This window comes from Saccoglossus kowalevskii, chromosome 14, assembly GCF_978046115.1.
Source record: "Saccoglossus kowalevskii chromosome 14, keSacKowa6.1, whole genome shotgun sequence".
Taxonomy (NCBI): domain Eukaryota; kingdom Metazoa; phylum Hemichordata; class Enteropneusta; family Harrimaniidae; genus Saccoglossus; species Saccoglossus kowalevskii.
Genome location: NC_140654.1, coordinates 2,285,322 through 2,303,911, shown reverse-complemented (window position 1 = coordinate 2,303,911; position 18,590 = coordinate 2,285,322). Strand labels below are relative to the sequence as shown.

The 18,590-nt window shown below is 34.1% G+C and overlaps 1 protein-coding gene across 1 annotated transcript; it reads right to left on the bottom strand.

Annotated features, from left to right (window-relative positions):
- Positions 1-256: 256 nt before the first annotated feature.
- LOC146734362 (histamine N-methyltransferase-like) lies at positions 257-2,819 on the bottom strand. The gene is made up of 4 exons (XM_085508213.1): positions 2,804-2,819; positions 2,289-2,480; positions 1,381-1,698; positions 257-606 (listed from the first exon to the last, which is right to left on the bottom strand). The coding sequence occupies exons 1-4, from the start codon at positions 2,817-2,819 to the stop codon at positions 257-259; spliced, it is 876 nt and encodes a 291-aa protein (XP_085364339.1).
- Positions 2,820-18,590: the final 15,771 nt, after the last annotated feature.

The following is an 18,590-nucleotide window of genomic DNA, read 5'->3' as shown; positions in this document are numbered from 1 at the left end:
TGGATATGGCATTAATGAGCATGATTTTTGTTCACAAAAAGCAACACAATTGTGACTACAATTTTCCTCTCAGTTACATCCCGTGCATTGACATTAACAGTTGGTAATTGTATGAAATTTTATTTGTAAACAAAGTTAAACAAGCTCTTTATATCCGAACTGTCACTTTGTTATAGATGCATAAACACGACGCATTTACACTGAATATAATGTGCGAATATAATACGTTAGATATAATTTGAATCTCTGAAGATATTTAATTGTTAAAGAAGATAAAATCTGTTTCACCCATAGAAAAAAATAACTTATCGCCTTCTTTAGTAGAATTCTCACTTATATAGTCAAGTAATTTTTTCTTTATTTCAGGGCTGCATGTTTCACGAAACTTGTAAACAGTAGTTATGAAATCGAGCATGCGGCAACCAGATTGAGATTTGTCATTGAAGCAGTCAGTTATATCTATTTTATGTTCTCTCTTCTTCGACTCATATCGGATATTTGGGAATCTACGTTTGACGATATCTTCGATGTCAGCAGTTCCAATAAAATGACACAACGGATCTGTATAATACTGGCCAATTATCTGAGACGCAATTACCCCGTGACCTATGTAAAAAACAACTAATGATGTTCAACAGTTCTCAGACATATACATATACATATATATATAGGATATTCATTGAATGACCGTGTAATCTTATTATTGAAGTAGTGTAATAATTTTCATATTTTTCGAGTTCTCGGCGGGGATCATGTGAAAATTACTACACGAGTTTAATGAATACGATATTATAAAGTTTCGAATTATAATTGTGTGTATACATGTCCTCGGCATCAGAACAGATCTATCATTTGCATACAGCACCGCCGTTTCATTCAGCTGTGATTGAACAAATAAATAATGTTTTGAACCATCGATTTATTTACGGTTATGGAAAAACATTGGCAATATTTCAACTAAATTGTGGGTTAGTTATATCAACAGTCTTCGCGTAGCTTAACAGTTGCGGCTCAATGGGTTTGTAGGACTAGAAACTACGATATCCTCAAATGCGATTAAATACGAAAACGCATAGTGGCGATTGCATGTAACGTATGACGTCACAATTTCAAATTTCGTTTAAGAACCAATTATATATAGATTGTATTTATCATTATGATATATATGTCACATACATACTCGTCATAGTGGTATATTTTATTATATTATTTGTTTATAAAAGGGATTTCACAAACAATCGCTAACTAGTAACACTGAAACAGTAAATCAATGTGCATGATTTCTCAGAGCTAGAACAATGCATCGACGTATTACGTTCTAGTAAAAAAATAAAGTCAGCCCATTAATTGTTGTATTAATATGTTATTGAATATACTCACCATCACCCGTCTTTGAAAACAATATTCCACCATTGATAAGACAATTAAACAATTTAACCATAGTACTTTCAACGTCCTTAAAATGATATGCAGCGTGTGATGCAATAATCAAACCAAATCGTTTTGTTCCTTTAGTCTCTATATAATCTTCAATGGTAGAGGCGTGAAATTCAAACACCACATTCTGCCATTTTCCTTTGTTCGTATTCACCAAATGTTTGAACTTAGCAAGTTCATCAACAGCAGGATCAACTGCCGTAAACTTGATATGAGAATACACAGTCAGAAAGTGATCTATGAATTGCTCGTCCACCTTTCCTGAAATACATGAAACGATAACGTCAACAAACACGATAATCAAGAATAACATAAACATGTAAAAATGTATATTTCCTTTGTAATAACTCCTCATTCATAATTTGCATATATACAAGTATTTATGACTGTTATTTGATTAAAGATTTTTAACGTGTTTTTTTAACAAACGTTTAGCTAATATGTGAGGCGCAACATGATTTTATTTTAGATAGATCAACTGTTACGATCTTAGTTTTGTATACCGATTTTATTATCAAATCAATTGTTAATAAATGACAAGCTTTAAAAACAATGTACCGATTTTTGTGATTTTTAAATATCTGTTGGTAAATGTTGTTTTATTTGCGAAATATTTTATCCTATCAATAGGTTTATGTTCGTTGGCGTTTGACTCAATAAAATAAAAATAATAATTTTGGATACGTAGATTATAGGACTATATTTGTTTCTACTTCTGCATTATATTCATTAATGTCAAATTTCGTGCAATATTGTGAATATATATTATAGTAAAATATCAAGCAATGAGATATACAGTCTGTTTTTATCTCAACAATGTAAACTTGTAATGTACTATTGGCGTGACTTACCGTTTCCACATCCAACAGACAAGACATTCAGTTCCGTTGTTGGATCTAATTCTAATTTCATAACCATCTTGACATCACTATGCAATTTTTCCTCATCAACGGAGTACCCCCTTTGTTTCATTTCGTCATAGCATTCGTGATAGTAAATAGGGTAATGCATTACTGTTTTGATTATTTCTTTCATTGTTGACTCTAAATAAAAATAAATGCAAGAAAAAACATTGCTGCTGCAAATATTTCAGAATTTTAAAAAGAATACGACAATCAATTGCATTCACTTGTTATTTCACCAAGGTTAACTGAAGCTTTTCATACAACATGAATATTATTAAATATAATTAACTTTCGGATCAGGAAACAAAATTGTACATCTTTAAAATAGACAATTATTTACTGACGTGAGATGTAGAGAGAAAGCAAGTATTTACCTGTTTGTAGGCAACTGTTGATGACGGAACACTTGATTTTAATGTGCGGTCGATGTTAGTCAATTATTCTTCCAAAGTCCAACTTACCTGGGTACAATGACATTGTGACGTATTATTATACGTATTGTAGAATACAGGGCTCTAGGTATGCTGGTGGAATTGTTTGAGACTGGGCTCAACCGCATGACACAATTGTATGATTAGATACATTAGAAAAGTGGTTGTGTCAGCATAATACCCTGTTCCCCCTGTGGCATAATGGTATGCCCTACAGTTGCATAGTCAGCGATGTGTATTCATGAAAACAAATATGACATCTGCCCCTATTCTACATTAATCTACCTCGGATGAAAAGTGGTTAATTCCACAACCAAAATTGGCTTCCCTTATGCTCTGATTTGCCCGCTATTTTGAGATAACCAATCATTTCATACTCGTTTTTAAATGCATAGCAATAATACATATGTAATTATGACAATGCTTAGAAACCCTCAGTCAGGAACTCAAACTGACTCGAAACTGTAATATCCCGAATGCTGATTCCTGACTCCAGTGAGCTGTTATATGTGTACATACGTACAGTAGAGATTATTCTGGCTTAGTACCTGGAATATTTAAGCTCACTGTTACATTGACCCTTGCTTCGATATTATAGAGGCAAAATACTGTCTTCCATGTGCAAAGTACAAAGTATGTGTGTAAAAAAGTGACATACAACCATGTGGTGCAAAGTGACCTTGGTATGTGAACTGTTCTTATAATGCGAAATGACATGGTATGAAGTGACTCTGTAATTCAAGTCGGGTATTAGTGGGGATGACCAACCACTAGTAGACATTCCAAGGTCTGTTTCTCAGAAAGTTTCCCCATGTGAAATGAAGGATGGTTGCATGTCCAACTGATTGTGGCTGAAGTGTCAGATTTAGCGTGGCATATATTGGGAAATAGAACCCATGCTGGAAAATTCAAACCATGATAATTGTTATGAAAACGAGTCCTGCAACTGAGCATGACACTGAAAAGGAGGAGGAGGAGGAGGAAGAAGAGGGGGAATATAGAGGAGGGGGAAGGACATGAGCATACATGTACATGGGACAAGAGAACGTATGATCCTTAAACGTGCAAGAGATGATGGTAGTTCATTTATGCACATTTTATTATCATATAAAACAGACATATCTGAAAGAGAACAGAATTCTGTAATATACCGAGACCAAGCTGAGGGTAAACACCTATATGACTTTTGGAATATGGCTGAACCACCATAATGTTCATTTATGAAATACATTGGCCAAAAACATAGAACTGTGACAAGAATCCATCCATGAATACTGCTACTCAGTCCTTTTCAGTTTGAATTCTGTTGGTATTAAAATCCTCAACTTTTTTGCTTAAGGGTTATACAGTGAAGCCACCCTTGCAATGTCTTTTTGTTTTTGACTTATTTCTGTGTTTTATCTGGCCTCAGTCATACACCCGGGTCATGGCGAATACCTGGTACATTTCCATAGGTCACCGTATTGTGTATTATATCAATACACAAATATTATATGGCATGTGATATCAGAGGTTGCTGAATTAGTCGATGTGCGCGGACTAGAAGACTCATCCTTGACCTGGGTTAGGGATATGACTGTACTGTTATTGAAATAAATCACAATGTACTAGATACAGTTTACCTACACGATAACCATGTGCACAATACAGTAAATCGTTAGATTGGTAAATTCATTGTTTCATTATGTTTACAACAGATAAAGTTAAAATATGTGGTGAAATTCCTGCAATCTTTACACTCACCTTATTGAGTATATCTCCTGTTGATGTGCTGCATTCAGTCCATATACTGTCACATATAAGTTTTAATTTGCATATTAATAATAGGCTTTTCATGCGGTAGTTGCTGTAGAATTGTGTTCAGTTTATTTAAGTCACACGGTTAATATACTAGAATAGATGATGAATGACGTATAATTTATATATAGTATAGTTATTTTACTATAAATGATATATCGCCATTAATATATAAGGTCTAACTCATATTAATAAAATAAGGCAATTATTGTGATGGACGGTTTTCGAGGTACATAACGACAAAGACATTATCGACGTGCAGCAATATACAACCTGGTATCTTATTAATATAGACATTTTATATTTATGTGTTTTTATTACTCACTTTTTAAAAGCAATTTACAATTACAATTTAACATATTTAACGATAGTGAACAACGATATATAAGGAAATGCAAATACAATATACATGTATTTGGTTAAATTAATAACATAAAAAACGATAGTGATTCTATGGGTCGTATATCAACAGTTAAACTTGAAAAAAACAACTGATATGTGGCATGATGAAGTTTAGAGTAATCGCCTCTCACTAGGAAGAATTGTGACTTCGATTCCCATGTTCTACAGCACACTCAATATATTTGGGAGTCTCAGAATATATTATTATTATTATTATTTTATTTCCATTTCTCTAAAGAAATATACCCCACTAACTTGGGGGAACAGGTTACAATGCGAAAGTTACAGGCGTGACTTTAATCGCCTCAATAAAATAAAGTATTATATATATATATACACATACACACACATATACAACTCATCTATTGGAGAACTCACACTAACAAATTATATCTAATCTGAAAAGCTGTGTATACAAATCTTGCAATACTTTGGATGATTTCATGGTTATCCTGAGAAAAAATATATGTAAGTTTACGGATAGGCGAAAGGAACTCGAATTGTGGTTCAATGCGGTTAATTCGATCAAAAAGCGGTTTTCGAATATGGTTATATGCTGGACAAACTACCAGAAAATGAGTTTCATCTTCAACAGCATCTATACATATTTGGCAGGTTCTATTTTCCACTGGAGTTTCATAATATCTACCGGTCTCAATGTGTAACTTATGATTAGAGCACCGGAGTTTAGTTAAAGCTTGTCTGTACAGGGGAACACGAACGATATCAAAATAATTCTCGTAAAAAATATTTGTTTTAAATTGGCGAAACGTTCGTAACTTATTTCTACTGTTTGGGGATCTACGAACATCGTCAAATAAAGCATCTTTCCAACTTTTGAAATAAAAATCTCTCTCTTTCTTTCCAATTAACAACGTTGTTTCATCGATAATTTGGGAGATAAACCTATTCTCCCAAACAGTATGCATATTGTGTTTAATTAATAATTTCTTAATAGCTAAAGCAAAACATGGTTTTCCTATCTGTGCCATTCTTTCAGACTCTCTATAGGCTTTGTAAACGAGTCGATTAGATGACATTTTCAGAATACGTTTCCAAAATTTAATACGGATTAGATTTCTGCCAATACTAAGTGGATATCGTCCGAGTTCACCCATAACTGCACTGTTGGTTGTATTTTGCCCCACACCTAATATATATTTACACCACTTTAACTGAACATTTTCAATTGGTTTACAATACCGATTTCCTATAACTGCCGTTCCATAGTTTAAAATTGGTTTAATTTTTGAATCAAATATTTTTTGAAGTAATTTTGGTGAAATCTCGTTACCAATTCCTTTCCTGACCGCGTACGCTGCCTTTGAAGCTTTTCCGGCCAAAATTGCACATGCCAACTTAATATATGAAGTGAATTGTTCAATATCGACAATACGGCATTAAGTTATGGCGTTTAAATTATATCAGTATCATTTTCCCCTGGATTTTAACAGCACCATAAATTCTAACAAACCGTAGTAGTTTAGTTGTCCGACCATCATCTAAGATTTGACTAGTACGGTCAGCTGCGCAAAAAATTTATTTATTTATTTATTTATTTATTTATTTATTTATTTATTTATTTATTTATTTATTTATTTATTTATTTATTTATTTGTTTATTTGTTTATTTATTTGTATATTCATTCATTTATTGCCCTTGTACATAAGGAACTCACTAATAAGTAATTAGGAGCTGCAATAAAATAATTGGTAAAAGCACATATATTATAAATGAAAAAAAACAGACAATTTAAATCTTGAAGCAAGTGCAAAAAATGAAACTTTTAAAACTTAAAGAAAATAAATAAAATAAACTTAAAGTAAATACAGGAAATAAATCTAAGTTACATAATCTTTTCTATAATTCATGACATCAATAAGGAATCTTTTCACAACTCTGATAATTGTAATGCAAGTTGGCGTATGTGGCGCCCTGGAATGCTGTGATCTACGTCAACTTGTCAGGCTAATCACGAGCTAACTAAATAACTAAATAAGGCAACATGCATAACAGCATGCAACTTGGTATTCAAACCCGAGTACATTGAGATTACTACAAGTAAGTAGATCGAACAACCCAAACAATACTGTTTCCTAACTATACAGGTTTCGTTTAATCAGATTAAAATCTGATGTATTGTACGGCATGCATTTAATTTAATTTTATATATTTCATTTCATTTTTTACTATATAATTTTATTATTTTTTCATCATAACTGCCAGCAATGACTACCGGTAATAAATTAAAATAAAATAAATTGAAAGAAAATGTATAGTAACACAAATATTTAAACACATATTTAAAAAATAGATAAACAAAATAAACCCTTAATTAGGATCTTATTTTAATGTTGCCCTTCTCCCCATATTTAAATTTGTTGGTAATTTGCATACACAATCCCCCATGTCAAATAAGAACGTTATCTCACTATAGCAAATGATGGTATTATAATATAATAATAATAACTTTATTTAATTAAGCGCAACAATTCCAACATATGAAGATCAAAGGCGCTGATACAATAAACAATCAGTCAAATATTAAAAGCACATTTAAATAAGTGCGTTTTCAGTCTGGATTTAAAAATGTCTACTGAAGGACTAGAACGAACAGACAGAGGTAATTCATTAAAAAGTTTAGGACCTAAATTTTCAAAAGCACGGTCTTTGTATAACACCTTGGACTTTTTACTACACACCTGACGAGTTTTAATAAGAAACTTTGATTCAGATCTTAAACTACGACTAGGTACATAAAATTCGATTAATTCACATAGATAATTTGGGGCAAAACCATACAAAGATTTATACACTAGTAAAAGTAATTTGAAATTGATTCTTTGTACAACTGGTAACCAATGAAGTTTAATAAAAATGTCTGTAATGTGGTCATATTTTCGAGCACGAGTGACAAGGCGGGCTGCTGCATTTTGTACCCGAATAAGAGGTTTTATCTTAGTTACAGGGAGACCAGACAATAATGAATTACAGCTGTCTAAGCGAGAAGATATGAATGCATGTACCAACTTTTCAGTATCAGATTGGGATAATGATTTACGAATACGATTAATATTTCTTAGATGGGAATATCCAGATCTACAAATAGTAGAAATGTGTGTTTCCATAGATAGCTGCGAATCAAACAAGACACCTAAGTTTCTAGCACTTGACGAAGCACTAACCAATTCTTCACCAATTGCGATACTAGACAAAGGACACGAGTCTTGTGAGAATCTCCGAGACGACATGCACACAAATTCAGTTTTCGACACATTCAAAAGTAGGAAATTACAAGACATCCAATCGCTAACGTCTTGAATACATGTCTGAAGTATCACCCGGGCGCGAATTTGATCATCTTCAGAAACCGATAAATAAATCTGTGTGTCATCGGCGTAAAAATGATATTTTACGCCGTGACGTCGCAATAACTCGCCCAATGGACGCATGTACATTGAGAACAATAATGGCCCTAAGACGGAGCCCTGTGGAACACCGGTTTCTAATATGATTGATGGACTCAATGAAATTCAGGATGGGACTGGTAGAAACAATCAGTCAATTTAACTACACCAATTCATCGCATTCAGCCTCTTTTTTCTTAACCCATGCTGGAAAATTCAAACCATGATATTTGTCATGAAAACGAGTATCCCAAAACTGAAGAGGAGGAGGAGAGGAGGAGGAGGGGGAAGAATGAGAATGAGGGGGAGGACATGAGCATACATGGGACAAGAGAACGTATGATCCTTAAACATGCAAGAGATGATGGATCAATTTATGCACATTTTATTATCATATAAAACAGACATATGTGAAAGAGAACAGAACCCTGTAATATACCAAGACCAAGCTGAGGGTAAACACCTATATGACTTTTGGAATATGGCTGAACCACCACAATGTTCATTTATGAAATACATTGGCCAAAAAACATAGAACTGTGACAAGAATCCATTCATGGATACTGATAATCAGTCCTTTTCAGTTTGAATTCTGTTGGTATTAAAAGCCTCAATCTTTTGCTTATGGGTTACACAGTGAAGCCACCCTTGCCAGTTGTGACAATGTCTTTTTGTTTTTGACTTATTTTTGTGTCCTATCTGGCCTCAGTCATAAACCCGGGCCATGGCGAATACCTGGTACATTTCCATAGGTCACCGTATTGTGTATTATATCAATACACAAATATTATATGGCATGTGATATCAGAGGTTGCTGAATTAGTCGATGTGCGCGGACTAGAAGACTCATCCTTGACCTGGGTTAGGGATTTGACTGTACAGTTATTGAAATAATTCACAATGTACTAGATACAGTTTACCTACACGATACAAGATATTTAATCATGTACACAATACAGTAAATCGTTAGATTGATAAATTCATTGTTTCATTATGTTTACAACAGATAAAGTTAAAATATGTGGTGAAATTCCTGCAATCTTTACACTCACCTTTTTGAGTATATCTCCTGTTGATGTGCTGCATTCAGTCCATACACTGTCACATATAAGTCTTAATTTGCATATTAATAATAGGCTTTTCATGCGGTAGTTGCTGTAGAATTGTGTTCAGTTTATTTAAGTCACATAGTCAATATACTAGAATAGATGATGAATGACGTATAGTTTATATATAGTATAGTTATTTTACTATAAATGATATATCGCCATTAATATATAAGGTCTAACTCATATTAATAAAATAAGGCAATTATTGTGATGGACGGTTTTCGAGGAACATAACGACAAAGACATTATCGACGTGCAGCAATATACAACCTGGTATCTTATTAATATAGACATTTTTATATTTATGTGTTTTTATTACTCACTTTTGAAAAGCAATTTACAATTACAATTTAACATATTTAACGATAGTGAACAACGATATATAAGGAAATGCGAATACAATATACATGTATTTGGATAAATTAATAACATAGGAAACGATAGTGGTTCTATGGGTCGGATATTAACAGTTAAACTTAAAAAAAAAGTATTCGCCTTCGATTCCCATGTTCTACAGCACACTCAGTTGATTTGGGAGTCTCAGAATATATGAAGTGAATTGTGTAATATCGACAATACGGCATTAAGTTATATCAGTATCATTATATTTATTTATTTATTTATTTATTTATTCATTCATTTATTGCCCTTTTACATAAGGAACTCACTAATAAGTAATTAGGAGCTGCAATAAAATAATTGGTAAAAGCACATATTATAAATGAAAAAACAGACAATTTAAATCCTGAAGGAAGTACAAAAAATGAAACTTTTAAAACTTAAAGAAAATAAAAAAAAAGACTTTTAAACTTAAAGTAAATGCAGAAAATGAATCTAAATCACATAATCTTTTCTATAATTCATGGCATCACTAAGAAATCTTTTCGCAACTCTGATAATTTTAATGCTGAGTGCTATCGCCTAAAAGGAAACATAATAATGCTTTATTATCATAATATCTTCGTAAAGATTTGCTTCACCATTTTTACACATGATATGGCTAATATTTGTCATCATATTATCCCTATGTTGTTTGTAGCTTTCAAACTCTAGAACAAAGTCAGGTTTGCATTGTAAATACATCTTACGTCAAACCGCAGATCACTAAGTGGGAATTATATTATCCTTTTTTTAAAAGATACTATTCATTATAAAAGGATGGAATCATGGAATAAGTCAAACAGTGCCGGGATAGTTGATGATAAGAAGCAATTTGATCGCTGATTATATATATAGCTACTTATCTCAATTATTTGTGTAATCGATCAAACATGGCGACATGTTCCACTTAAATTAATATATCTGTTGATGATTCTTGTGGTAATATGCCTAATGTGTTGATGGATGTTTATTCCAGATGCACATGTATATTATTCATGTCTAAGATCTCACACAACAAGTGCGGAGAAAGTTGTCCACCGTATTAGAGGCATGGTTACAGGGCTTATCCTGACCGCCCTGTCCAGTACAATAGGCATTCCCATTGCTATTATAAAATTTATCTTATCATTAATGGTGTTACCATTCACACGTTTCAGACAAGAATTTCTCACCGTATTCGAACAGTTGAAATCTGTTTGTGTGCAATTACTATCGCTTGTTGTCGTATTCGCAGCTATTGTGGAGTTTCTCATGACGAGATTTGAATCGTATTTTCCAAAGTTGTACTATGCTGTTATGTTCCTAGTGGAACAGACAGCTACGGCCATAGTTGGTACATTGTTATTAACTTTATTTATTCTTGTGACCAATATTTGTAAGTACCTTGGCCGTGAAACAGGGAGCTTATCGACCCATCGTTGAGATTAACATATTAGAGAATAGATCGAGAATGCTCATGAATGCTTGGTGTTCATATTTAAAAACTATGTTGCAAAGAATTATGAATCTAACGTTTTAGAACCACTCTTAAAATTGAAAATGTTTTATCCAGTGATTAAAAATGCACAGAAAAACAGGAAAACTATGACCCCATTCTATAATTTAAGTCAGAAAATGCCATACAATGCACAGTTTTGTCCAGTTAAATGAAAACACAAATATATAAAATCATTACAATAATTTGCATATGGATTTGCACATGGACATATCAAACCATCTCTATTTTTAACAACAATCATATATAACACATTGCAATCTGTGCCGGGAATTATGGTAAATCATAATGTAATATGCAATAGTGAATTTAATACTTATTGTAATTAAATAATCGCATTAGAGAGACTGGACAAAGACGCACACCTTCATATACTTAATAGCAATACAATAACACATCAGGGACACGTTTTTTTTTCGTGCTCCCCAAGGGCTCAATTTTGTATTGCCGTTTCACTCGCTATGCGAATTGTTTGCTTGTTGAATTACGTTATGCGCTATAAATATGTGTTGCTTTTGTGCCACTCCTATATTCTGCCATTTATTTCTTTGAGATAACTGTTCAGCAGAACGGTGTCAATTATTATATGGTGACAGGGATTAAAATGGTACATTTGATTGGTCACGTCCATATTGGTTTTAATGAAATCATGAAGTGGTCATTTTGAATATGATTTTGGGTGAAAATGGGCTATTTACGAATAACTGTTTTAGTGGTCACATGCCTTTCGCCCCATATTGTATTTTCCCCCAAAAAGCTAAACAAATCTGGTACATCTCAATTGCATTGAGACAACGAGTGCTCAAGTAGTTTGGTCGTTATCTTTGATTAATAAAACCAGATAAGCTTAATTTCTTCTACATCTCATCTCATGATGTAATGGGGACTATTTACCTCATTCTTGTGAAATTTGGTTTATGGTATTTTGTTTATAATAAACGAGTTTCAATCTGACCTGCTCATTATGTTTGGTCACAAGGTCACATGATTTGCTTGACATATTGCATTACCGAAATTAATACTGCTCAATAAGTTGATAAGAAAGTTGGTTTGCATTGTCAAGTGAACTGTTTGTGAAACCCATTATGATAAACAACTCAGTTGATTAAACCTTGTCGATCAGTAACGTGGCTGAAAGTCATTTAATTCCGGGTTTGCTGGAGTGTGTCACAGCATCCTGAAATGTTTATTGTTGCATCACTGGAATGTGTCCTTTCAACATCACGAAGAAAAATTAGATCTCATCACGTGACTTTATGTGCTGCAATTCATGTTTTGCAAAATGAGATAAACATTGATCATCTTAGAAAATCCTAAAGGACTCAATTTTGTTTTTGCTATAATATTGATTTACCAAAAAAAGCATAATTGGTTAGTAATCATAATAAGCTTTTGATACATTTTGATCCCGGCATGCAACACGGCTGAGTACTAGCGCAGCGTCGATGTCTCCACCTCGAGAGAGCTCGTAAAACTGTTTTTCATAAAGTTTGTACTGAGTAGTAATACTTCCTTATAAAGTTCTTCTTATGCAAAAAAAAAGTGTTTTGAACTGCGTAATATGGCGAGTGGAACAAGTTGGAAGACAACTGAAAGCCAAAATACATCGAAGTATTTCCAAAATGGTGGCGCCAAAACCGATGGTAGTAAGGGAAAAAAGACAACCGAGGCTGTTACTTTGACAGCCGTAAAACACATTTTAACTGAATGTCTTCAAAATCTAGAGAAAGATGTCGGGAACATATCGGAGAAGGTATCTACGGTAATTAGTGAGCAACGAAAGCTATATAATCAGATAGAATCAATCGAAGCAAAGACCGCGAATTTTGAAAAATCGATTCAGTATCACAGTGACGAGCTAGAAGACCTAAATCAAAGGCAGAAGGAGACTGAATCCCATGTAACTGAATTACGCCACAATCAAGAAGTATCGAGAAGAGAAGTTTCAACTGCGTGGAATGCGGCATTGAACGTTATTCGCGTAGTTACAATCTGCGAATAGGAGGAATACAGGAGGAAAAAATTGAAAACTGCGTGGCCATTGTAAAACAGTTAGCGGCGGGGTAGAGTTGACTTTTCAGAACTCAGAACCTCAGAACTCAGAACCCAGAACATCAGAACCTGGAGTGCGCCCCCAGACGAAGAAATTGGGGTTAATGAATAGACCACTTTCCCGGAAGTCGAAGATACGGCGTTTCGCATGAGCGCGCATGTCGTTTTGGGGTGTAACGTAAACTTGCACGCGTGATATTGTGTTTCTGGGTGTACCAATCGACGTAACAAAAACAAAATTTCCTTCTATCGACTATCAGCAAACTGACTTATTCGTATTTTCCGCCATGACAAAGCAGGAATATTCTTGCACCCCAGTTTTGCTACTTCCGGGAAAGTCAGGGGGGAGTTGCATGACACGATTGGTTGAAATACTCGTCTCATTTGCATAAATTAATATTCATGAGCAATGGAAAACTCGTCTTTTCAGTAAAATTGTGCCAAAATGCTTTCCGATAGCATACATGTTAGTTCTAAATTGATTGATTCTATCGTTACGAGCTGAAAAAATAATCGGAAAAATGATATAAAGGTAATTTTTGAGACACGTTTTCGATCAGACTCCAGCTAACTATTGAAAGTAAACACAGGTTTTCTCTTTACCATGATAATAGCAAGTTATGAAATTCATGGAGACTGCAGAGGCACGTTTATATTTCACTCTAGTACTATTGCTCAAAATTGCTCAAAATGTTTTCGGTGACTTTTATCAGTGACAAGTTACCTAATTAGTATGCATTTCAATGAACCACAGTCTGTGTGCATGCGCAGTTTGAAATGGAACAGATTTGAACGCAATAAAATCACGCGTAGAACTCGGGCTCCAGCATGAAATTGTGGCGTCAAACTGGTTGTCGGTTGAATTGTTTTGAAATAGACATAATTTTTGGAGCCTGTATTTGTCTATGAAATGTTTCTAAGTTTTGTTGAGGATTATTCTGTAAAGGAATTGCTGAAATTATTTCATCTGTTCGTAAACGGGACGTTGTTGCTTGACGATGGGCTACGGACGACTGACGTCCAAACGTTCCATTCAGATCAGATGGCGCCCTCTCGTGCCAGTCCCCCCCTGGGGAAAGTGGTCTATAAATCGGTCGGAAACGCAAGGGCGATAAGACTCTATTTTCAAGGACGCAGGTTGTTGTGATCGGACTGTTTCTTTTGTTTCGAGTTCGTTGTAGGTCTAGAAACATAACAACATTGTTTTTTAGTGAATACAGAATATGTTCTGTTTCAATACAGGATTTTGATATGCCAATCGGGCAATTTTAACAATTTCTTACTGGCGCGTCCCCTGTATAAATGGTTCTCTACTCTCCAAAAAATGGTACCAGACTTCCTGTTCAGCGCGTCTTTGACTGTAGCAATGTTTACGCCACTGTACGAAAATACGCACACGCGCGAATTTGACAACATTCCCTTGAGCGTTGTAGGATAGTGGGAATAGATGGAAATACCAGTTACATCACTCATGAAGATTGATGATTCGATTGCTGGATGGTATAGCTGTATTTAGTGTTCATTTCTATGCAATATGTCTACACTTGCGATTCTCAATTTCGATGTGTAAAATTATATCGCTGTTGTGGACGGCGACGGCTGACAGACTGTTTTGACTCTGCGGCTCTCTTTGACACGGGCAACTAATTTTTAGGTTGCTTTTTTGTTTTACTATTCTTACGTTTACTTGGTCGCATTGTCAGACACTCACAGTAAGTAAACGGGCCGGAACATAGTCAACATGGGACTCGGAGAAAGCGTCTTCGTACAACATTAATGAATGAAATTTACATTACAATCTCATGCTTCCGAAAAAACCGACATTTAAGCTGGATACTGTAGAGAACAAAGTATACAAATACTGTCTACGATATACTGCAAAGTGGAAATAATATACGTATTTGACCGTTGTTTTTTGTACAAAATTCCAAGAACACAAAACAACAAAAACTGCCGAGTACATCACACAATCACTGTAGTCACATCAGTAAGAAAAATATACTGTGGACCTCATGGTCAATGTAAATACAAAATAATTGTAGTGAATACAATATTTATAAGAATAATCTTGCAGCCTCCATGGACAAGTTGACAAGCTCTAATATTGCAAAACCGTCAGTTGTGTACTGAACTTTAAATCTCATTAGGATTTCCATATAAAGTTACACAGATCGAAAAAAAATATTAGACAAATAAAAATAATGCATTTTTGTCAAGACTATATTCTAAATTCTCTTATTTCGGGGGTATACCCATTAAAATTATTAAAACTTCAAATGTAATCATAGTAAAAATGAAGTAAACAATATTATCGAGAGTGATTTTGGATTTGTTGAATAAAATCTAAAGTCTAAATCTAAAAGTCTAATTGGTGATGGGAATTGCCAAGCCAGTTTATAAAAAATAGTGAACACACATTTTTGTAAATATTACTGACTTCGAAAGAAGCCCATCACGAAGTGTCTTGTTTGGTCTAAACAAATATTATATTTAAGTTCAGAATGTTTTCTTTTCCCATAAAAAACAAGAACTAATTCATAAACCTTAATTTCTTCGTTTGAGGGCGCACTCCAGATTCCGAGTTCTGAGTTTCTGAGTTCTGAAAAGTCAACTCTACCTTAGCGGCGGACAAGTTCAAAATAGCGGACCTACTCGTGGACGATGCTTATCGTGCTTTCACTCAAAAAAAGACGGACACTAGAATGGAAAGACACTCAAATAAAAGACATATTATTGTCAAGCTACCACTCCGCTACCAAAAGAAAATTCTAATGAATAAATGGCGCACAGTTTTAGAAGGTACGGGCATTTTCATTAAGGCAGACCTGTGCATGACAGACTACAAGATTAAACAAAGTTTACGGCCTGTGATGGAAGCAGCATTTAAAGAAAGAAAACGTACAAGATTTATTAACAGTGAATTATTTATTGAAGGTAAAAAATATACGGCTAACACTGATGTAGTCAATACTTGATTTGAATAGTCTAAGAGTTGTTTTTGAGAGTGTCTGCTGGTAAAAGCTTAAGTTGTACTGTATCGATGATATTTACAGACCGGAAATAGCTCAGCCATAAGTTAGTATATGTATATGTATAGTTTTCTCTCTACCTCTGTTTGGTATTTTTGCTGTCATGGAAATTGCCTATTGGATATTATCTTAAAGGGCAGAAACCATTTGAGGTTGCTATGCTACAATAAGGGGAATAATTGAGCTATATAAATACATAATTTGTGTTGTATCTCTCGGGTGGGGACACGAGCATGCTCCTCCAAACATCATCTGCTTGGATGCCTGAGAAGCGTCTAGAATTTTGTTTTGTTTGTTTGTGCAATACTGGTATTTTGATAACCATATGCATTTTCTGTTGGCACATGCAACATTTGTACTTTTCTGTTGTTTGGTCTGGTCCCCCCTTTTTTGTTTTTCCTTTCTCGTTGCTTTTGTCTCCTGCTTTTTCTGCTTTTTCGATCTCTCGTTTTTTATTGTTTTTTTTTTATTTATGATCTGGTATACTGTAAACCAATTAAGGCATTGGATATAGTTTGCCATGAATGATCTCTCAATTAAATTACTCTCACTTAATGTGAGGGGTATTAGAATCAATATAAAGAGAACCAAATTATTTACATGTTTGAAACGCAAAAAATGCGACATTATTATGCTGCGAGAGACTTATAGTTCTCAAGAGATTGAAGAGCAGTGGACAAAACAATGGAATAGCAAAATATTTTTCTCACATGGTACTAATCACAGTAGGGGTGTATGTATTTTATTTAGACAATTAGCCAATATTACAATTCATGATAACATCAATGATGATGAAGGGAGATTTGTGTATCTGGATGTCACCATCCAAAATTTACGAATGGTATTGGGAATCATCTACGCACCCAGTATCTCCAGTGAACAACTTCTGTTTTATGATTTGTGGAGCTCTAGTTTTAATAACATGTTAGGTGAGGGTAAGCAATTAATTTTGGGAGGAGATTTTAATGTATGCCTTAACCCTACACTGGATAAACAAGGAGGGAATCTAAAATACAAAAAAACGATTAATAGATAAAGTGAATGATAAACTGTCCAATTTTGATCTAGTGGACATTTGGCGGATAAAAAATCCAAGCAGCAAACGCTTCACATAGAGACAAAAATCTCCTGTCATACAATGCCGTCTTGATTATTGGTTCATTTCTGATACCTTACAAGATCTTGTGAAGTCAGTAGAAATCAAACCATCCATCAGCTCAGATCACTCCGCTATTACTCTCTGTATTCAAAGTGAATCATGGGGCAGACATGGTCGGTCCTACTGGAAATTTCATGATTCTTTGTGTAAAGATAGAAATTATTTCCTAAAGCTATCAAATCAAATCAAGGAGTGGGAGTCTGAGCTTTCAGGCAAAGACCCAGTGATTTCCTGGGAGTATCTAAAGTATAAAATAAGACGTTTTACAATGACCTATTCAAAATCAAAAGCTCAAGAAAAAAAACAAAAAACTTCAGGAACTGGAATCATTAATTGAGGACTTGGAAAATAATCTTGATAATGAAATTAAAACAGAACAATATCATGAGACAAAATTGAAAATAGAAAAAATCTGGAATGATAAAGTACAGGGTTCCATCATACGATCTAGATGTAATCATTACGAGCTGGGAGAAAAAAGTAATAATTTTTTTCTGCATTTGGAGAGATCAAACAAAACTAAAACAACTGTGAAACGCTTACAAATTAACAATACTAAGGAAACAAATACTGATCACATCATGTCCTATATTAAAGAGTTCTACTCAAATCTGTATGCGAAAGATCATTTGATAGAATCAGAACTGGGCGCTCAACAATTTTTATATAGTACTAACATTCCTTGCCTAGGTGAGGAAGCAAAGCAGTCTTGTGAGGGAGCACTAAATTTGAATGAATGTTTTAGAGCCTTAACCTTATTACCAAAAGATAAAACACCTGGTAATGATGGCTTGTCAGTGTGAATTTTATCTAACATTTTGGAACATTATTAGTTCACATTTACTCAATAGCTTAAATTACTCTCATAGAAAGGGACAGTTAACAGAGTCGCAAAGACAAGGGGTCATAATCCTGATTGCTAAAAAAGGCAAAGATAAAACATTCCTTGAAAACTATAGACCAATCTCCCTCATTAATACCGATG

Coding starts and splice junctions, on each gene's coding strand:
- LOC146734362 (XM_085508213.1), bottom strand. Junction 1,699..2,288: donor GTCTGTTGGATGTGGAAACG/GTAAGTCACGCC, acceptor CATGTATTTCAG/GAAAGGTGGACGAGCAATTC. Junction 607..1,380: donor GTTTTCAAAGACGGGTGATG/GTGAGTATATTC, acceptor TTTTTTACATAG/GTCACGGGGTAATTGCGTCT.